The sequence below is a fragment of the Tenrec ecaudatus genome, chromosome 1, assembly GCF_050624435.1.
Source record: "Tenrec ecaudatus isolate mTenEca1 chromosome 1, mTenEca1.hap1, whole genome shotgun sequence".
NCBI lineage: Eukaryota > Metazoa > Chordata > Mammalia > Afrosoricida > Tenrecidae > Tenrec > Tenrec ecaudatus.
The window spans coordinates 305,997,503-306,020,277 of record NC_134530.1 but is presented as its reverse complement, the minus strand read 5'-3'; the positions used below and the strand labels follow the sequence as shown (position 1 = coordinate 306,020,277).

The 22,775-nt window shown below is 45.1% G+C and overlaps 1 protein-coding gene across 5 annotated transcripts; it reads left to right on the top strand.

Annotated features, from left to right (window-relative positions):
- The first annotated feature begins 357 nt into the window (after positions 1–357).
- ZSCAN23 (zinc finger and SCAN domain containing 23) lies at positions 358–21,377 on the top strand. 5 transcript variants are annotated; one of them, XR_012780050.1, is made up of 6 exons: positions 358–452; positions 2,710–2,876; positions 13,938–14,051; positions 14,623–14,866; positions 19,608–19,782; positions 19,891–21,377. XR_012780050.1 is itself a non-coding variant. In XM_075532691.1 (5 exons), the coding sequence occupies exons 3-5, from the start codon at positions 10,505–10,507 to the stop codon at positions 12,777–12,779; spliced, it is 1,161 nt and encodes a 386-aa protein (XP_075388806.1). In that variant the 5' UTR covers positions 358–452; positions 2,710–2,876; positions 10,429–10,504; the 3' UTR covers positions 12,780–13,912. The 5 variants fall into 5 exon arrangements, 1 of the variants encoding a protein (XP_075388806.1); XR_012780049.1 differs by having other exon boundaries at positions 19,608–21,377; XM_075532691.1 differs by lacking the exons at positions 13,938–14,051; positions 14,623–14,866; positions 19,608–19,782; positions 19,891–21,377 and adding exons at positions 10,429–10,909; positions 11,101–11,242; positions 12,166–13,912.
- The last annotated feature ends 1,398 nt before the right edge of the window (positions 21,378–22,775 follow it).

The following is a 22,775-nucleotide window of genomic DNA, read 5'->3' as shown; positions in this document are numbered from 1 at the left end:
GAAATGCCGATAGGAAATGTAGAAGGCACGTGGCTCGGTTTCCTCATCTGAAAAACATGATGATTGCACCCAACCCATAGGGTGGCTATGCATAGTAAATAAGCTAATTTGTGAAAGTCAGCGAACAAGAGGAAGCCCTTCCATGACATATATCGACAGTGGCTACAACAGTGAGCCCATGACTGAGAGGATGGTACACGCCAGGGCAAGGTTTCATCCTGTACGGGCTACTTCCACCAGGCCCTGCAGTGAAGCGAGCTGGAGGAACACCGAGGTGTGGCGGTCTTCCGCAGTCCTAGAGGGAACGCGGCCGGAAGCGCGGCTCCGCTGCGGCGCCGTGCGCCGTGACGCACTTCCGGTCTTTGTAGTTCCTCATCCCCGCGGTGGCGGTTGTCAAGGCTTCCCAGGTGGCGCGTGCGGGCCGCCTGGCCCGTCATCGCATGGATGCCTCGGTGAGCTTCGGAACGCAGGCTTCCGAAAGGCTGGGAGCTGTCGCCGAAGGCTTTCGGAAGGGCGGTGTATGTGTGCTGCGAGCCCAGACGGAGCGTGGGGAGAGGGTGCGGGGGGCTTCGTGCGCGGCCAGGGTTTGGCCGGCACGACGGACGAGAAGGAGCCTAGAAGGGTCCTCATTTCATAAAAAGACGCTTTACCGTCTCCGCCACCCCCCATTTGTCTGTTGCCGCGCCCTAGTACCGGTGTCCCTGTGAACGACACCAAAGCCAGAACCACTGCGATCCAACGCACAGCGACCCCGCGTGGGGGGTCTTGGGACTGTACGTATTCAAGGGAGCAGACAGCCGGAGCTGGTCTCCAGCTGACCAGCGGGTGGACTTGAACGGCCGACTTTGTGGTTAACAGCCCAAATCCTGACCCACTGCACCCCACCCCTCGAGAACCTTTGAACATCAAGGAATATTTGCCTTTCCTGCATAGTTAATGTTCACTCGTGGCTTTATTTGAAACCATGCGTGAAGATTAACATTTTCCACAGACCGTCATGGCCGGGTGCTGACGGCTCGTAGTCTAGTGGCGGGTATTGTCGGTGTTAATGGTGCGGAAATGGGTTACGAACTGGCCTGCTAAACCTCAAGGTCATCAGTTCTAAACCACCAGGTGCTCTGCAGGAAAAAGATGAGGCTTTCTACTCCCACAGTGTTACAGTCTTGGAAAACCCATGGTAGCAGTTCAACCCTGCACAAAAGGGTCGCTGCGGGTCGTAAATGACTCAACAGCAGTGAGTTTGGCTTTGGAGGCTCCAAGAAAGAAACCCTAGTGGCGCTGCTGGGTAAGCGTTGGACGCTAAATCTCAAATTCCCCAGTTCAAATCCAGTGGCTGCTGCAGGATTAAGATGAAGCTGTCAAAGCCTCAGAAACTGTGTGAGGTCATGAGTCAGAATGGGCATGGCAGGTTTTTAAAGTTTTGCTTTCTGATGTGCCAGCCAAGCATTGTCCTATGTTATTGCCCAAATATTAACTTATGGAGGTGATAGCTCTCTGAGACAGATACATTCCCCGCTTGGCACTCACCACCTCACCTTTCCCCACTGAGGAAGAACGTGTGGCTCAGTAACCTCCCTAGGGTCATAGAGTGTGTCAAGGGTTCAGACCAGGCTTTCTAGCTCCTGCGTCCATTTAAAAGGAATCCCTGTGCTAGTCTGACCTGCCCTTGCTGCTTCTGTATTAACTTTTTAGATCCACCCTGAACATTCCTTCACTCACTTGAATCAGGTCCTAACCCTCTGGATTTCAGTAGTCTTAACTTTCTAGTTATTGTGAATTTTAGATGAATATGAATATGCAGTGTGGGCCTGCAAATCGGCAGAGAGGGCCATTTTATTGTACGCTTTCCCACGTGCTGACACATGCTTACTCTGGGAAATAGAAAAGATGATAGTCGTAGCTGTAAAGTACACTGGACGTTTACTGCCAGTGTGTCTGCTTTGAACCATAGTGACCCTATAGGGTAGGGGAAAACTGCTCCTATGGGTTTCTGAGACTGTAAAATCTGCACTGGAGTAGAAAGCCTCATCTTTCTCCTGCAAAGCAGCGGGTGGTTTCTAACTGGCTGACCTTGCAAAATTAGCTGCTCAAGATGTAACTCACGAAGGCACCACGGGTCCACAGCCTTAAGGAAGGGTATCAATTATTGAGCTATGGTTATACCAAAAATTGTGCATTTTCTCAATAAAAACCGGTAATGTTCATTATGTCTCAGAATTTGTGTAACACCATTTTATAAGCATTGCATCATTCTCGACTCTGCAAGGTAATTGTCCTCACTGCATCCATGAAGAGACGGGTTCAGAAAGGTCAGTCAGGTCACATACATAGCCAACATCACAGTTAGTTGGAAGGTACAGCGAGTTCTGCCAATGTGTGTTCTCTGCTACCTCATTTTACATTCTACTTATATGCCTAAATGTGGGCCTGTCATCAATTGTGTGCATGAATGATTGTATATACCTAGAAAATGTAAGTATAGTTGCCAATCTTGATCTGTGGCTACTTCTGTTATGACCCAAAGGGTCAGCCAGAGAAAGGATGACCCTCAGCGTGACGGACACAGGGACAGCAACATGGGACTCGAACAACGACAGTTGTGAGGATGGCACAGGGCCAGACAGGGTTTCATTCTGTTATGCATAGTATCCTATGAGTTGGAACCAACTCCATGGTACCTAACAACTACAACAACATTTCTGTTCTTAGGAGCCCTGGTGTGATTCAGTGGATAAAACACTCAACTGCTAGCAGAAAGACCAAAGCTTCCAACCCACCAGCCACTCTGAGGGGGAAATATGTGGCCAGTCTGCTTCCATAAAGATTGACAACCTTGAAACTCCATAGGACAGCTCTGTCCTGTCCTATAGGTCACTGTGAGTCAGAACTGTCTTCGTAACTGTGGGTTTGGTTTGGGCGGTATTTTTGGTATAAAACTTGGTACAAGAGTTCTATGCCCCTCTCTTGTTTTTCATATTGAAAAAAGTGTGAAAAGAAGCATAGATTCTGACAAGGGGTGAAAGACAGACAGTAGAGGATATAAGAGCTGGAAGGAGGGAGTGGGCGGCCTGGAATAGATGAGAAAAAGTCCAGAGAGAATGTAAGATGCAGAAACTGGGTAGGGTTTGAATAATTGAACTTAAGACCAAGGGCACAAAGCAGGGAGGAGAAAAGCCTGAATAGAGGACACTCAGAATGGTCGAAATGTGGCTGAGGGTGGTCCAGCAGAACACAGACTTCAGAAACTAGAAGTGTGATCGCTAAGGAGCCTGGCTGGGGAGTTTGGAATTCACTGACTAAGCAGTGAGTTGTCATTGATGGTGACAACAACACAGTTGAGAACGGTGGTGGCGGTGAATTACAGTAAGCACACTTGCATTGTGTGCTTACTATTCACTACCTGTGGATCCTTAATAAAGACTACTTCGCCTCAAGAAAAATAGATTTGGGGGTGTGGGCTTGTTTTGACTCAAGGAAAATACAATGCAAATGTATTTTTTAAATTATCTAGTTATATGAGAATAAGTCAAAAAGCATTGCTGTAAAATCATAGCAACTTTTATTAAACAAAAACAGCAAAATGTAAAGCTATTGTTTCCCAATATATCTTCCACATAGGTCTCAATAACCCTTTCCCAAAGAATTCTGCATTCTTTGATCTGCACCCTGTTAAAACTGCGGCTTTGGCATTCTCAAGGGGACTAAAGTTGTGTTTGTTTTAAATATTCTTTGAGTTTGGGGAACCAAAAGAAATCTGAAGAGGCAGGTTCAGGGTTATAGGGTGGATGAGGTAAGGTTTCCCAGTAACATTTCTCATAACAGTTCTTGCTGCCTTTGAAGAATGAACAGGTATATTGTGATGTAAAAAATTTCTCTGCTCAATGTTCTTTTCATTTCTCCCACCAAGACAATTTTCAATTCTATTAAAACTTCTTCCTAATAAGCCCCATAATCATCCTGGGTCCTTCAAGAAAATCTGTCATGATGACACCTCTGGATCCCCCCCCCCTAAACAGTTGGCATAACCTTCTGAGCTGACCTTTCTGCTTTGAAATTAACTGGGCCAGAAGACCACCTGGGAGCCACTGTTTTGATGGGACCTCCTCTTGGAGGCACCCTGACAAGACAACGATAAATGTATTCCTGAGAGAATTGTTCTGACTACAGAGGCTTATTTGAACAGATTTTGTTTGGAATAAACGCAGGCATATAGGAACTGGTACCTCAGTAGCAATCCTTTTTGACTTACTTTAATGCACCTGGCATATACAATGAGGTCATGATCCTGAATAGGAAGTCAATGATTGTGCTTTTGACAAGTATGGCCATTTTATAAAATCACAGGGAGGTTTTTTTTTTTTAATTTTAACAATTTATTAGGGGCTCATACAATTCTTATCACAGTTCATACATATACATACATCAATTGTATAAAGCACATCTGTACGGTCTTTGCACTAATCATTTTTTTCTCCTCTTTTCTTTTTTTACATTTTATTAGGGACTCATACAACTCTTATCACCATCCATACATATACATACATCAATTGTATAAAGCACATCCATACATTCCCTGCCCCAATCATTCTCAAAGCATTTGCTCTCCACTTAAGCCCCTTGCATCAGGTCCTCTTTTTTTTTCCCTCCCTCCCCTTTCTCCCCTCCCTCATGTGCCCTTGGTAATTTATACATCGTTATTTTCTCATATCTTGCCCTATCCGGAGTCTCCCTTCCCCCCTTCTCTGCTGTCCCTCTCCCAGGGAAGAGGTCACATGTGGATCCTTGTAATCAGTTCCCCCTTTCCAACCCACTCACCCTCCACTCTCCCAGCATCGTCCCTCACACCCTTGGTCCTGAAGGTATCATCCACCCTGGATTCCCTGTACCTCCAGCCCTCATATGTACCAGTGTGCAGCCTCTGTCCTATCCAGGCCTGCAAGGTAGAATTCGGATCATGGTAGTTAGGGGGAGGAAGCATCCAGGATCTGGGGGAAAGCTGTGTTCTTCATCGGTACTACCTCGCACCCTAATTAACCCATCTCCTCTCCTAAACGCCTCTGAGGGGATCTCCATTGGCCGACACTTGGGCCTTGGGTCTCCACTCTGCACTTTCCCCTTCATTTAATATGGTATATATATACATATACACATACATACACACACTTATATCGTTGTTGTTGTTTTTTTTGCATGATGCCTTATACCTGGTCCCTTGGCACCTCGTGATCGCACTGGCCGGTGTGCTTCTTCCATGTGGGCTTTTTTGCTTCTGAGCTTGATGGCTGCTTGTTCGCCTTTAAGACCCCAGACACTATCTCTTTTGATAGCCGGGCACCATCAGCTTTCTTCACCACATTTGCTTATGCACCCATTTGTCTTCAGCGATCCTATCATGGAGGTGTGCAGTCAATGATATGATTTTTTGTTCTTTGATGCCTGGTAACTGATCCCTTTGGGACCACTCGATCACACAGGCTGGTGTGTTCTTCCATGTGGACTTTGTTGCTTCTGAGCTAGATGGCCGCTTGTTTATCTTCAAGCCTTTAAGACCCCAGTCACTATCTCTTTTGATAGCCGGGCACCATCAGCTTTCTTCACCACATTTACTTGCTCACCCACTTTGGCTCCAGCCGTTGTGTCGGGAGAGTGAGCATCATAGAGTTCCAATTTAATAAAAGAAGGTATTCATGCATTGAGGGAGTGTTTGAGTAGAGGCCCAAGGTCCTTCCGCCACCTTAATACTTGACCTATAAATATAGACACATAGATCTATTTCCCCATCCTTCTATATATATTTGCATGTACATGTCTTTTTCTAGACCTCCATGAATGCCCTTTGACTCCTAGCTCTTTCCTCCATCTCCCTTGACTTTCCTCCTGCCCTACTACCATGCTTCATCGCCACCTGGGCTAGAGTATACCTCTTCTCTAAGCAACCTTACCCTTGATCATTTCCCACCAGGCCTACCACTCCCCCTTCTCTACCCTTTGGGGTCCCATGTTTTTCCCTTGTCCACAGGGAGTTTTTTAGAGAGACTAGGTTCAAAGAGGAATGAATATGGCCTGGTCTAAAGTGAGAGAACTGGGTATCTGGGCCACAAGATAAATGCAAAACAAGGGCAAGTGAAGCCAAGGGGAACTCCGGTTATGTACAGGAAAGAGTGAAAGTGTTCTTGTTAAAGCTTAAGGAAAGACTTGGACACCGCATAGCAGAAGATGCCTAGACAGATTCCATATGGGCTGAGCTCAGAGCACCAGCTACACTGTCTATGAATGGAAAAACACCGGCCTCAAAACGGGTTGGGGGTGGGAGGACTGGGTACCAAATAGAGAAATGATCCTATGTTTTCAAAGGCTCAGAAGTTTGAGAAAAGGGCAAAAGTGGCCGTTTAATCCTCTGAGCCCATGCTTAAAGTCTACTTGATATTAGTAACCTAGATTACCGCAGGGTAGCACAAAGATCGCCATCATCTAAGCCATCATCTCGTCCCTAGGTTTTTGCCACAGCCTCTTAGTCACCACCTTTCCCCAAAGTCTGTTGTTTTCACAGCAGCCAGAATTGTTATTGAGAACGTCTCTGCTCAAAACATCCAGTAGATTTCCACACGTCGTAGAATACAGTCTGGGTCCCTTGGCACTAAAGACCTTTCATGATCTGCTCCCAACTTCTGGCTCCATCGCTTATTGCTACAGCCTCAATGTACCGACTGAGTCTCAATGCAGCTGTTGCTTGACGAACTGAAGAAAGTAACAGATGCCAGTCCCACAGATTCTCCCCCGACAGCTGTGCTGCCTTACAGTGAGCACATGGTTGATTCTGTTTCCCCTGCAGAAGCAGACATTCTTTGATTATCTCCTCCTGCTGAGGCACCCACCCCCTCACCCCTTCCCCAGATGCAGGTATTGGGTTTCTCACCTGTGAGCTCAGGGACTTTACTGTGATTACCACCCACCTGTGATGTATGTAACTCCTGAATATGCATGACTAATGGCTACCTCTAAAAGCCCCAAAACAATAAAGCTGCTCTTTTCTCCCGTCCTCCTTCCCTCTCCCTGCCTCCCTCCTTCCTGGCTCCCTCTCCCTTAAGTTCCTCTTCTCCTCCTCTCTGCCGCCCGCCCCCCTCCCTGCCCCGCCCCCTGCCCTGATCATGGCCATCCAGGAGGTGAGCATGTTACTATGAAATGTGTCTGACTCCTTTATTTTACTCTCGCTTATCTCTCTGAATTGTACTGCAATCTTGATATATTATCTTCCGTACAATCGCTCCTACTATGAGCCCGTGATGTTTGTCGGTGGCTGCTTACCCTGACACCTCTCTACCTCCAGGAGTTTGCACTTACTAGGCCCTCTCCTTGTAGTGGTCTTTGCCCATAGATATGTCACTTGCTCCTTACTTCATTCAAATCTCTGCTGAAATCTTTGTTCAAATATCACCATATCTAAAAGGCCTTCAGTAACTACCGCTCTGTCAAGTTGTTGTACTGCATGCTACTGTACTACTAGAAGTAAGCAAATTCATCTCCATTTCAAATACTGGCAGAGTTACCCAAGGTGGACGGGTCCCAACCGAATTTCCAGATGGAGAGAGTTGGAAGAAAGGCCTGGCCATCTACTTCTGAAAATTAGCCAGTGAAAACTCTGTGTAACACAACAAAATATTGTCTAATATACTGCTGGACAATGAGCCTCATGACTTTGTTTTCCAATTTTACCCACAGAATTTATCATCACTTGATAGATATTTAATTATTTTTTGTTCCCCCCAACTCCTTTTCCTTGGCTTATCTCTTCCCACTCCCCTTTGGATGGCATCTGAGACCGTAGATTCTGGAGTCAGGCTTGCTGAGTTCGAATTCCTGCTGCTCCGCTCAAGTTCTGGAACTTAAACTCTTCGTGTCTCACTCTTCTCATTTGTGACATGGGATCATAATAGTCCCTTAATTGTGATCATTGTGAGGATGAAATGAGTTAATACACATTTCTAGAGTAATGCCCAGTACACTAAAGGTACTATAAATATCAGCTACTTTTAATGTTCTTGGCATTTAAATTCCATGTTTCTAGGCATTTTGCTTTGTTCCTAGTTCCTATAACAGTGCTTAAAATAGGGTATGCTCTGGGTAAATATTTGTAAATGAATGAGTGACAGAAAAGATGATGTAGTGCTCACAGAGGTGGTGGGATCCATGCCAAGAAATACTCCTGGGCAGCCCTCACTGCCCTCCAAGCCCACAGGTGAGTTATCAAAACGAGAATGAAAAAATAACCATCCACACAAGTCACCTGGCTTTTGTTTCACCAATGCTGTTTTCATCATCAAAAACTTCTTCCAAGTAAGCCCCAGAGATCATCCTTTGTTGTCTGAGAACAAAGTCTGCCCAGCTAACCTCCTTTCAACTCTCCAAAAACCGTGACATTCTGAGCTGACCTCTTGGCCTTGAATTAATCTTCGTGGTCTTCTTAACCTTCCTCGAAGTGTGTGGACCTCTAGACTGTTATCTGGAGACAGCTTTCCTCTCAATGGGCTTCAAAGCTTCAATAATTTGGGAAATCCTATTATCTACAGATGGGTTTTGGGTCTCCGCTCCAACCCTCCTGTTTCTCAACAGTATGTTTTTGTTTGTTGGTTGATTTGGGGCCTCTCACAGAATGGTCACAAAGAAGGGATGAGTCAACCAGGCTGTAATATAACACCAATGAAACAGACAATATTCCTCTGGTTCTTTTAGGCTTCTTCACCCCGTACTATAATGACCCCAGTCCTGCCTTCCAGTTCTGGCTAGACCTGAGCATGTACACTGGTACAGATGAGAGCTCACGACACATAGAATCCAGGTCAGATAAATTACTCAGGAACAGAGGGTAGGGGGAAGGTGGAAGGCGGATGTAGGAGGGAGAGGAAGGACAGAAAGGGAAGGGATGTGAGGGGAGGTGGACAAGAAGGGGAGGAAGGGAAGAGGGGGAGAGGGGAGGAAGGGGAACCAATCTAAATGTTGGACACATAGCCCCAACCCCTGATGGGGATGAACAACAGAAACATGGGTGAAGGAGACGTGGTTGGTATAAGATATGGAAATAATAATATTTTGTAATTTATCACGGGGTAACGAGGGTGGGAGAGGACGCTGATATCAAGGGCTCAAATAGAAAGTAAATGCTTAGAAAATATGTACTAATATGTTTGATATAATTGATGTATGGATTGTTATAAGAGCTGTAAGAGCCCCAATAAAATGATCTTTTAAAAAAAAACAAATTAAAAAATAGTTTGGGAAGATGTCCTCTCAAATTTTGTGAAAATTTTGATGAGTTCTGACCTCAAGATAGATTTCTTCACTCACACACACACACACACACACACACACACACACACACATCTCTTTTTGAAGGCCCTCTAACAAGGCTAAGAAAAGTATATTACCAAGAGAACTTGTCCATGGCCTCCCCCTCATCACAGAAATGTATATAACATACTTGTTCAGAAGGAAGTCATGCATATGTATCCTGGAACCCTACTAGCAGTGCTTTGGACACTTCCGCCTACAATTGCCCACAGTCCCCTTCAAGGAGTAGAGCTTATCCCCTTTAGCCCCTTTTTAAAGTACTAGAATATTTGTTTCATTTAAACATCTTTGAGCCCAAGCCACTCTACTTGATGACTTTGATCCCTTTGTCTTTGTATTTAGATCCCTAGGAATATACAGTACATTTTTTTTAAATTGCAAGAAAAGTAACCATGATAGTAATTTACTTAACATTTACCAAGCTACCATCTTATATTTGGTATCCATGAATTCATCTGATCCTTATATTAACCCAGAAAGATAGGGAGGACTGGCTGCGGGATTCCTGCTCAAACCTCGAAGCCTTCAGTTGGAGAGGAAGTACCTAAGGATGATGTCTCAAGGCCAGGTCTGCCCATAGTCCACACAGAGGTCTCCTCCTCAGCACGTGATCCAATGAGGACTCGCATTATCTACTCTTTTGTCTTTTCACTGCCTTCACTTCCCCTTCCTCCTCCAATTTGCTTCCCTTTGCTCCTTCCTGGATTTTTAGAGCCATCTGTGACTGCTGGAACACACTGAAGACTTCCAGCACTGCAAACTTCCTGTACGTCAATTCTCCTGCCACTCAGACGGAAGCCCGATGCATTTAAGCTGTAATTTAACTGGCTTATTCAGGACAGTCTTTCAATAACACAGTGCTCTCATTGTTGCTGCTTTTGTTTTATCTTTCTGTTTCCTTCTCGTAACGAGTTAGAAACCCCAGATTATTTGTAGACTTGTTAGTCTGTACTGTTCATCTCATATTCAGTGTTCCAGTTTCATGATACAAAGTGGCACGTTTGTGCATAAATACCTGCTGTTCTCTGTTGTCCTTAGCTTTTCTGCATTTTCTTGTTTTACTTTCTGAAGATTATCTCTTAGATTTCAGGAGTTCTAGAAGAAAAGATCAAGGAGGCCTTATCAGGACCTGACTTTTCATTGAACTGCTAGGCCTAAAATGGCAACTAACGTGGCCCTTCAGACGCCAGCCTTGCAGGCAGGGCTTCGACAAGTGATGGTAAAGGAAGAAGACAACCAGACCTGTGGACAAGAACCTGGGCTGCCAAGAAATAACTCTCATACCAGAGAAATCTTTCGTCGACGCTTCAGGCAGTTCTGTTATCAGGAGACACCTGGGCCCCGGGAAGCTCTTCGAAGACTCCAGGAGCTCTGCCGGCAGTGGCTGAGACCAGAGATTCACACCAAGGAGCAGATCTTGGAGCTGCTGGTGCTGGAGCAGTTCCTGACCATCCTGCCCAGAGAGCTACAGAGCTGGGTGCGGGAGCAGCAGCCAGAGAGTGGGGAGGAGGCGGTGACTGTGCTGGAGGATTTGGAGAGAGAGCTGGATGAGCCAGGAGACCAGGTAGGAAGATGGGCCAAGCATGGGGTAATGAGTTGCAATGCGTGGAGGAGAGCTGGCTTACCTGTCTTGATATGGTATAGATTCTTAATCTCTTTGATTTCTGGTCCTGATTGCCCTTTGCAAGGCCCCGAGAAGTCCTCCTACCACGTGCCCTCTAAGGTATGGTGCCAATCACCCTTTCTTTCCTCCAGGTCCGCACTCATGCTTTTGAACGGGCACAATGCAGGCAGCAGACGGCAACTCTCGGATCAGCCCAGGAGCCATCACAGGCCCACACTCTGGAAGAGCAGCATCAGTGTGCCTTGCAGGAGGTGGCACCGATTCAGGAGATGGGTAAGGATTGCAATGTCTTCATGTATTGACTTGTGGCCTGCTATGAAGGACCCAAAGGCACCATGGGTAAGCACTTGGTTGTAATGGAAAGGCCAGTGGTTCAGACCCACCAGTATCCATATAGGAGAAAAGACGTGGAGATCTGCTCCCATAGAGAACTCTACAGAGGAACCCCTTTGAGACAGTTCCACTCTGTCCTATGGGCCACTTTCAGTTGGAATGGAAGCTACAGCACCCAATAACAGTGACATGCTAGGCGGGAGACCCTGGGTGGTGTAAATGTCTAAGTCCTCAACTACTAATCTGAGAAACGGCCTACCCATCTGCTTCTGAGAGGTTAGGGCCCTGACAACCCGTGGAAAAGCCCAGGCTTACTGGTTTGGTAGAGACTAGCAGAACCTGAGGTGGGGCTCCTGGAGACCGTCAGAAGGCAGGACGGATGGACAGAGGGAAGCGGGAGAAGGGGAAGAGGTGCCCCAGGGGGGAGAGGAGTGCAGCCAATGCCACCAAGCAAGTGCGCATCAACTGTGGGATGGAAACGGACGTGCTCTGTAAACTTTCACCCAAACCGCCATTGAAAAGCTTGCTCATCTTCAGCACAGGTGTTTGGAATGGACTCAAGGGCCCTGGCTTGGTTTCTCCTATGCTGCCAGTCGCTGAGCTATAGGGGTGTGCTGGGCATCTAGTGATGCACACACGGACATGACAGCCACCCGTGGTGCTCACGTCTAAGCGGAGAGGCAGGCAACGGAACAGGCAGTTTCAGTAAAGCGTCTCCTGTCTTTGTAACGGAGAGAATTCCATCTACAATTGTTTCAGAGCGAGGGAGTAGACAAGAACAGTAGTTGTTTGCCCCTTTTATATATATATATTTTTTCCCCTTTGTCTTTGCAAAGCTGACCCCTTACCATTTACTGTTTCAGATGGCAAGGCTGGAACTTGGGATGTGGAGGAAGGGCCAAAGAAGGAGGCTCCTAAAGAAATGACACGCCTGGTAGAAGTCCGGGGAACAGTGAAGGCTGATACCCCTCAGGGCCCTGAGTCTGGGGACATCTGTGACAGCGAAGGCAAACCGGAAAAGCAGCGGACGAGCTCCTTAGTGGAGCGACCCTATGTGTGTGGCAACTGTGGGAAAAGTTTCACCCAGAACTCCATCCTTATCGAGCACCAAAGAACACATACAGGCGAGAAGCCTTATGAATGTGAGGAGTGTGGGCGGGCCTTCAGCCAGCGCTCCGGCCTGTTTCAGCATCAGAGACTCCACACTGGGGAGAAGCGCTACCAGTGCAATGTTTGTGGCAAAGCCTTCAGCCAGAATGCCGGCCTTTTCCATCACCTCAGAATCCACACCGGGGAAAAACCTTACCAGTGCAATCAGTGCAGTAAAAGTTTTAGCCGGCGGTCTGTCCTCATTAAGCATCAGAAAATTCACACCGGAGAGAGACCGTATGAATGCAAAGAGTGTGGCAAGAACTTCATTTACCATTGTAACCTCATCCAGCATCGGAAAGTCCACCCTGCAGCCGAATCCAGCTAGGTCCTCGGGGCACCTAGGGCCAGACCACTGGGCAAGGTCGCAGGTACTGCTTCTGGTTCTGTCCTGAAGAGAACAGTAGGACTTTAATCCTCTAACTTGGGAAGCCAGTGAGAATGCCTTTACTCTTGTGCTGAAAGACACATAACAGTGTCTTACCTACATCTGCTCAGTTGGCGGTGGTCAGTGACATCCAGAGCTTTGCCATCCAGAAATTGCTTTTTCTCTGCACTTTCTGATCTTCTGTGCATACTGCAGATCTTGTTTCTCATATGCCTGTGCAAGAAGTTTCCCTGGAGTGCTTCAGGAAAACTGGTCTTTATCCTAACTTTTAAAAATATTAAATGTTTAAAATTAAAGTGAAAAAACTCTTTATAGTCTGAATACAAAATTATGTCACAGGGGTTCGTGGAATTTTAAAAATAATTGTAGTACAATGCAAATTGTGTGACTCCCTTCTATTCCCAGAAGAAATGATGATATACCTTTCAATCTACATTAGAGGAGAGGCCAATCCTCCCCTATGTTTTGCTCTGTGAATTTCAGTAATTCAAGCTTTAATCAAGGACCAAGACATTGAAACAGCCACATGTTTTAGCAGTTTAGTGACTAGTCACAACAATGTTCATGATTTTAAATATGTGAAGAGATCAAAGAAAGTTGGTTAAAAATCTGATATGTCTGTTCAGATCTTTGTTCTGAAAATATAACCAATTTTGTATGTTTCCTGTGACATAAAATAAGCATTTTGACTGCCTTTTTTATTCTTTAACCTTTTGTTATGGAAAATATCAAATATATTCAAAGGTAGAGAGAAGAACATATGAGCAGTCTTCTATGCTGAATGCATTCTATAACCTCTACACTGCGAGCAATCCCTAGTGATTGCCTCCAACTTACACACACAAATTGTTTTCACATAACTCTGGTTGACTGTTTTCTGTTTTAACTTTTGGTTGTTAATTTGGTGAAGGTGTATAGAGAAGATCATAGTTTTAAATTCAACAATCCATTCACATTTTGTTCCAATGTACCATCACTTATCTCACTTCCTCCATGTGTTTCCTCTTTCTGTTCCTTTTTTTCATTAAACCTTTGGACTTCATTCGTGGGTAAAATGTTGCCCTTTAAAATCTTAAGTGGTTGGTTATTCTACCCTAGGATGAGTTCAGTTTCAGACCTGAAGAGTGTGGGAAACAGGACCTGGAAGAGAATGTATGTGGCCAAATTCTCTATGCTCATCATCACCGGGGCTGGAAGGCCAACTCTTGTGGGGTAAGGCCTTCAAAAGTGTGAGTTATAGATGACGCCCAGTACGCATTCTTGAGACTAAAAATCATTTCCCACAATATTCCATAACCCCGCCCCATAGTAGTGCTACTGTAAAGATCCCTTTTACAAGCATATGGCTGCTTACTATGTGGCTGGAGGCTACTTTATCTCTGAGAGCAAACAAGTTTTATTGTCCTCACCAATTCAATAGGCCAGTGGACCCTCTTCTGATGCCCCTCCAATAGTGGTTCCAGTCAGCTCAGGAACACCCAAAGTTAAACCACTGCCCACTCTGTTGGGGGCTTGCAAGCCCCAAGATGTGGACAGTACATTTGTTCTCTCGATCCTGACTTCTGGAAAGGTGAGGCCCTGTCCCTGCTGCCTGTCATCCTTTTCTCCTCTAATTGCACTCCTAGTCCTCAGGACCCATTTGGTTGTGGGGCCGGACCCCATAAAGTTGGACGATAGTCTTGGTGGTCTCTCCGGTTTCTGTCCTACCAGCAAATCTTGTCTCATAATTTTGAATTCTGTTCCACATTTTCTATCCAGAACCTTCTAATGTGATCTTTTTCAGAGCCATTGGTAGCGGTAGTTGGGACCATCTACTTCTCGTCTTGGGATTGTAGACCACTGGTCATCTGTTTACAAAGCTTCCTTCCAGGCCCAAGAGACGAAGAAATGGGAAGTCTATGGAAAGAGCAATCTTGTTTGGAAGAGCAAATATACAGTGGATAACTTAAGAATAATGGAAAAGCAAAGAAACCTCATCGATCACTTCTGTATTCCCTCACTCAGCAGATAAGGAAATAGAGGCTCTGGTGAGTAATAGTTCAGAATCTCACTCTGCTAGTTCATAGCAGAGCTGGAACTCAAGCTGTGGCTTCTGATTCCTGGGACAGTGTTTTTTGTACTGGGCCATTGGGAGCATATCACCAAATAGAAATAACAGTATATAGAATTTAATAAGATTTGTAAATCAATGAGGTTTGCACTGTAGTTTGATAAGCGATCCCATCTGCTTATTCCATTCGATGCATCTCTCCTTTATTGACTTTAGAGTGGAGTTGAGTTCCAGGAAATAATCCCTGCCCCCATGCAATGATCATTCATGTGAGGTGTTTTATTTATTTTGTAGTGATCCTTTATATTTTAACTTTTAAGGTTTACTTTATTACAGGAACTTTTAAAAATTAAAGAATAAAGAAAAATTTAAATATTAAAATTTATTACAGGGTACAGATGGGAGAGGATTTTTAGTATTGACACATCGGACAAAGGGCTCATTACTAAAATCTACAACACCATCGTTACCTGCAAAAAGAGGATCCACCTAAGGAAATGGGTAAAAGAACTGAAAAGAACTTTCACTAGGGAGGAGACCCATATGGCCAATAAACATATGAGAAAGTGCTCGAAGACCCTTGCCATAAGAGAAATGCAAATCAAAACAACCATGAGGTACCACCTAACACCCCCGAGGCTAGCCCAGATCAGTAAATCAGAGAGCAATAAGTGTTGGAGGGGCTGTGGTGAAGTAGGAACCCTCCTCCACTGCTGGTGGTCGTGTAGATTTGTACAGCCACTGTGGAAAGCAATCTGGCGATACTTAAAGAAAATGGAAATTAATCTACCTTATGACCCAGCCATCCCTCTACTGGGCATATACCCGGTGGAAGCAGCAAATAAAACACGACCAGTCATATGCGCTCCAATGTTTATTGCGGCACAATTCACAATCGCAAAGACTTGGAAACAGCCTAAGTTTCCATCGATAGACAAGTGGATTAGTAAACTTTGGCACATACACACAATGGAGTACTATGCAGCACTGAAAAGCACGGATGAGCACATGAAACACATTATTTCATGGGAAAAGCTGGAAGGAATTATGTTAAGTGAAGAAAGCCAGACTCAAAAGGACAGGTAGAACATGAGTCCCCTGAGGTAAGTACAATCAGCATGCCAGGAATAGAAGAATAAACACCTATCTCACAATAAACGGGAAGAAGCATAGATAGTTGGAGGGAGGGCAGGCCACACCTAGGGAGGTACATGAGAGCCCAGCATGAAGAAGAGGAAGTGGGACAGGGGGAGGGAAAAGCGGGGTGGGGAGAAACCGAGTGGATGATAGCGGGGAACAGGGCACTAACCCATCGCGGGAGAGTATTGACTGTGTCCCCACAGAACTGGAACATGCATATGGACCCCACCAAGAAACACCAAAATAGAAGGGCAACGTAAAGTACGGAGGATTACACAAAGAGACTGGACCATATGCTGGCCCCATCCAGAATTAGCCCGAACCCCCATAATCAAAGGGAGTACCACAGAAAATGAAAATAGATTGTCTGGTGTGGGAAAGGAACTGACCCACCACACCACACCCAGAAGGAAGCTGAAACAAAGGAAGGAGGAAAAATGGAGTGGAGCACACCTGGGCCCACCAAGCTCGGAGGACGATAGCCCGGCTCAAAGGGCCCATTGTACAGAGGACCATACAGCTGGCCACACTGCGAGATGCGACATCCTGCACCGACCCATGGTCCTACACGGGACAGCACTTGAGACACAGTGGGGGATGTGCGACTGAGCTGACCCCACCACACTGAGGCAAACACTGGGGGCATGCAATGGAAGAGCGGGGGAAGCAGAGCAAAGAGATCCCAAGGGAGTATAAAGGATGGACTTTGGGGTCAGGACTTGGCACCCCACCAGACTCACCCGGAAAACACTCCTGAAAGCCAACAAACAGACCTCGAACTACTAACAGAATTTTTTTTTTTTTTGCTGTCTTTTTGGGGTTTTTTTCTTTTTTTTAATCTTGTAAATTTTGTATGTCAGTGGCTTTTTTGTCTATCAGCGTGTCGGTGTTGCTGCTGTTGAAGCCATATTCTTATGTGCCACTTGGGTGCTGCCAAAGCCATCTGCATTTGTATGCACATATTACTACATCAGCAGGTCCACCTAAATAAGATAGGCTGGACAGGCAATGAGAGAAGAAAATAATCGGACCAACAGTCCCAGAGGGACAAGAGAGCGTGAGAGGTAGGGGAAGGAAGGAGGTGTTGGCCAACACAGGGACAAAGGAAAAGCGAGTGGTTCAAAACCAGTGCCAGGGAGGAGAACGGAGGACTGGTAGGGAGTGAACAAGGGCGAGGTAACAGAGGAATTACTGAAACCAGAATGAAGGCTGAACATGGTAGTGGGACAGGAGGAAAGCATAAGGAAATAGAGGAAAGGGGTAGGAAGCAAAGGGCATACATAGAAGCCTAAATACAAACATGTACATATGTAAATATATTTATGATTATGGGGGAAATAGACCTATGTACATATATTTATAGCTTCAGTAGTAGGGTAGCAGGTGGACATTGGGCCTCCTCGCGCACACTTCCTCAATACAATAGCACCTTGCCCCACTAAACGGTCATTCCATGATAACCACCTTCCCGACATGATCACTGAAGACAAACGTGTATATAAGCAAACATGGTGAAGAAAGCTGATGGTGCCCGGCTATCAAAAAGATATAGTGTCTGGGGTCTTAAAGGCTTGAAGGCAAACAAACGGCCATCTAGCTCGGAAGCAACAAAGCCCACAGAGAAGAAACACACAACCTAAGTGAATACAAGTGTTGAACGGACCAGGTAGCAGACACCAAGGAACAAAAACCATCATTGTGTGATCACCTTCCTCAAATAAACGCTGAAGACGAATGTATGCATAAGCAAGTGTGGTGAAGAAGGCTGATGGTGCCCGGCTATTGAGAGATATATCATCTGGGGACTTAAAGGCCTGAAAGTAAACAAGTGGCCATCTAGCCCAGAAGCAACAAAGCCCACATGGAAACAGCACGCCAACATGTGTGATTATGAAGGGCCGAGGGGACCAGGTTTCAAACAACAAAGGCAGGGGGTGAAAAAAATCACATCACCGTGAATGAGGGGAGTGCGTAATGGGGACCCAATTCCCATCTGTAGACAGCTGGACATCCCTTGCAGAGGGCTAGTGGGGAGGAGATGAGTCACTCGGGGTTCAGTGTAGCAACAATGAAACTCAAAACCCTTCCTCTAGTTCTTGAACGCTTCCTCCCCCCCAATTATCATGATCCCAATTCTGCCTCGCAGATCTGGTTAGACCAGAGGATGCACAGCGGTGCAGTAGGGATCTGGAAACACAGGGAATCTAGGACAGATGAACCCCTCAGGACCAGCAGTGAGAGTGGTGACAACAGGAGGGAAGGGGGTGTGGAAAGGGAGAACCGTTCTCGGGGATCTACATGTAACCTCCTCTCTGGGGGATGGGCAACGGGAAGGTGGGTGAGGGGAGATAAGATAAAATAATAATTTTTAAACTATTAAGGGTTTATGGGGGAGGGAGGAGTGGGGAGGGAGATGGAGGGAAATGAAAATGAGCTGATTCCAGGAACACAAGTGGAAGGCGAATTTTGAGAATGACGAGGGTAACGAATGTATAAGGGTGCTTTACTCAATTGAGATATGTATGTATTGTGATAAGAGTTGTATGAGCCCCAATAAAATGATTTATTAAAAAAAACCTGTCTTATGAAGCCATAGGACATTAGACTTGGGACCTGTGATAGTTATGGTTCATTGTGCCAATCTGGCCAATGAACATGTGGGATTAATTGAAGGGCGGAGAGATAAATGGCTCAGTGAGCCTCGCCTGTCTTGTCTCTTGTTCTTTGATGGTCGGACCAGTGTGCGGCTGCCTTAGCTGGCAAGGCTCACTTCTGGGAGAAATTCCTGAGGAGAAGCCACAAGGACCTACCCCAATGCAGCCCTGAGTGCTGGAGTAGCCACGTGGAGACTCCTGCCAGTGCTGAGATGCTTACACGCTCACTGATTCGGCTTTCCTCCTGCAGTCAGCATCATTGTATGTGTTTTGTGAGATTGAGGAGGACTTTGTAGATCCGTGTCGAACATATGGACTAATGTTGGATATGTGGACTTGGACAGCACTGGGTTGGGGTGCTTTTTGAATGTACACTTACCCTTTATATAAAACTCTCTCTTATAAAATGTGTCTATGAATTTTGTTTCTCTAGTCTACCCAGACTAACACAGGACCCATGGCTCAAAAGTGATATTCCTGACTTTTAAAAAATGGTTTTGGAAAGTGTGCAGCAAAATTGTTGGCACAGAAGTAGATGTATCGATATGAATTGGTTGAAATTCTGATGTGCACCCTAAGTAAGCAAAGCTATCTGCACGACTATTTTGCAACTATTGGGGTTTTTTTTCTTCATCTGAATAATTCACTAGTTTCTAGGTCTGAAAAAGAAACAGGCCCTCAATGAGATGGACGGACACAGTGGCTGCAACAATGGGCTCAGGTACAGGGACACGTGTGCGGAGGGCGCAGGACCAGGCAGGGTGTCCTTCTGTTGTGTATAGAGTCTCTATAGGTCAGAGCTGACTTGGCGTACCTAAGAACAATAGATCTTAAAGTTAAAAGGTAACTGGATTATCATTAAATGTGTTATTATTTTTATGTTATTATTCATATGCTGTCTTTTCTTTGTTTTCTCTTTTGCAGACTTTCGTGACCTTCAAATTGTTGCCTCGGTCATGGCCATTCATTCTGCCCAAATACCTTTTTGGTTGGGAGGTGACCCCTGTTAACAATAAAGTGTTGTGCTACAGACCGAAGCTGAAATACACCTGCTCATGTGGGGCGCCAGTCTTCTGAAGCTGTTTCACCCAGCAATGAAGTCAGTCCAACCCTTCTGAGCTGCAGAACAGAATGAACGTCAAAGAGTTAAAGATTCTAAACTGCATATAAATACAGGTTCTAACCAAGAATCCCTTTGTGCTCTTAGGAGTCTCCTGGACCTCAAGAGACTGCCCCAACTCTAGGCTCTTTCCAGTCAGCAGTGGAAGCCAGAGACCCACACCAAGAGTGCAGGTTGGAAGTGATTGTGCTGGAGAAGCTCCTGACCATTCTGACCAGGTGCAGGTGTGGGAGCAGCTCAGAGTACAGGGGCAAGGCGGTTAGTGTATTGGAGAATTTGGAGGCAGAGTTGAATGATCCAAGAGTAAAGGTGAGATAGGAAGAAATTGATCTTCTATCAGAAAACAGCCATTGTTTCCAGAAAGTGAGATCAAGAGATCACCTTTCAACTATACTGGGAAGAGAATGGCCGTCATGTAGTGCTCAGCATGTGTCTTACAGATAAATCCCCCACATCCTTCTATCTCCTACACGTGCAGTTTCAGTGAGGCCCTGAGTCTATCTTATCTTAAATTCTAGATCTCAAGCTTTAAGACTCAGTAAACACCACTGAAGTCTAACTGTATCTGATTTTCCCAGATCCCAGCTCTCCTACAGGGCCAGGCAGGGCCTCATAGCAAATAGTTCTTGGAATCCACCTGAAGCTAGCAGAGACTCAGCTCCACTCTGAATCTTGGCAGCTTTGCCCCCTTCGGGAGAAAGGCTGTTTACACTGGGAAGAAGTATGAAATGCTGGAATATTTTCCAGTAAACCATATCACAAAACCCTTTCACTCAAAGTCTGATCTACTTGTAATGTGTTCCTCTAAGCCTTTAATTTGCACCTGGATTATGATTCATTTATCCCCTCACCTGTCTGCATAAAAATTGTTGAAAAATCCTGCCACTCTCGATTCACGTGTGTATTTCAGCTTCTCTGTACTCCTGGCTTCCCTACACAACTTTTGCCACAGGCAGGCCACTCTCCTGTATTGAAACCAATAGAAACAGCTCAAAGGCTACATGTGATAGAAACATTTTTAAGATGTTCAAATAGCACCTTGTAAAGAATAAGAGTAGAAACTAAGCTTTATTTAGCAGTGCTTGCTCACTGGAGAAAACAACAACAGGCATAAGCAGTGTGGGGGGAGGTCAGATGCTCACAAGGCATCTTCCCTGAAGGCAGTCCCTGCCAGACTGCTGTCTCCCCACAGCACAGGGGAGGGGGCCTGTAACCATTAGCTTGGTTCCTGTAGGTGGAGTTCACACCCCACTGAAAATGGTCTCTATCGTTTGAGCCAGGGAACAGGCCAAACCAGATCTGTGACATCCAAGTTTAAGCTGCCATCCCAAATCTAGGATCCGCCCATCTTGTCACATGTATACCCCCAATCCCTCCTCTCCCTATTGTGTTTATGTCCCTAGACCACCCCCTCTCATTACTGTATTACCTATAGTACAGCCCCTTCCTGTGACGTATGTCCTCGCCTATAATTAGGGGGCTTGCATGTCCCCAGAGAAGATAAAAAGCCTGGGCTAGCATTAAACTCTCCCTCCACGTGGATCACCAAGCAGGGGTGACCATGCCACCATGAATTGTGTCTGACTCCATTTATTTCAACACTTCTATCTCTCATACTCTCTATAACTTTACTATGATCTTTACTCATTATCGCTGTACAATTGCGCCTACCGGACTCGGAATAATGTGTTAGGGGATGGCTTCCCCTGACAAAGCAGACGTAACACATTGTTTACCACTTGGTTTCTTTGTGTTTTTTTCTAAGAACAGAAATTTGTTTTATGACTATTCTGGGGGCTGAAAGTTCAAGTCAAGGTCTTGGGTATGTTAATTCCTTCTGAGAATCAACTGAGATTCTTACATAGTTTCTAGTGTCACTTCCATGGCTTTTGTCTCCCCCTCTGTAAATTTTTCTAAATTTTATCTATTTTGTGGTGGTTGAGAATATACACAGTAAAACACAGACCACCGCAACTCTTTTCACATGGCCAATTCAGTGACATGGGTCACATACTTCACTGTGTGCAACCATTCTCCCCTATTTCTGGGTGGTTCTTCCTCATTAACGAACTCATTGGGTCCTAAGGCCTCTATCTAATCTTTGGAGTTGGTGTTACTTCGATCCCATACAAGTAATTCTTAAAAGAGAATAGTGCTCAGTTTTAAATTTTCATATTGTGACCTGAGCACCATTGCAAGAATAATCCAACCCCCTTTCCATCCATCATATCACTCACCCTCTAGTAGATCTGGTCCTCAGGGTTCCCAAGGTTACCCATGGAAGCTTCATCTTTCTCCTGTGTAATGGCAGGTGAGTTTGAACCGCCCACCTTCCAATTAGCAAGCCCAATGCTTAACTCACTACCAGAGCTCCTTTTATTCCAAGACAATCCCATGTAATATATACTATAGCTTTTGTATGTTCTACTATATATATTTAACTCGAGGGTTTTAAGTTGCTTTTTTAAATTTTAAAGAAAATACCTCCAACAAAAAGCCAAACTCTCTTTTCTTTCTATTTTTTGGCACTAGAAAATTTAAACATATGTAAAAGTATAGTGACTCTCCATGAACCTGACCCCCATTGTCAAGTCATGGCCGATGTCACTTTGTTTATAACTCATTTTCCATAATCTTTATGTAATTTTGAAGCATATCTGAGTTATTCTATTTTTTAAATAAATATGTTAGTTTGTAGTTCTCAAAGATGAATTATTAGAATTATAACCATAAGGATTATTTAAAAAACAAGCAACATAACCACATGCTATTATTGCAACCAAACCATGAACAATGCCTTAGTGTTACAACTTTCCAGGTGCCACAAAGATGTCATAGGTTCTTTTGTTTCTAAGCTTAGTTTTTTGAGTCAGGAGCCAAAGAAAAAAACCATTATGATGGGTTAATATATTTTTTAAGTTTCCGATCGGCTACCCCTCCATTTTTCTTTTCTCTTGAAGTTTACATGTTGA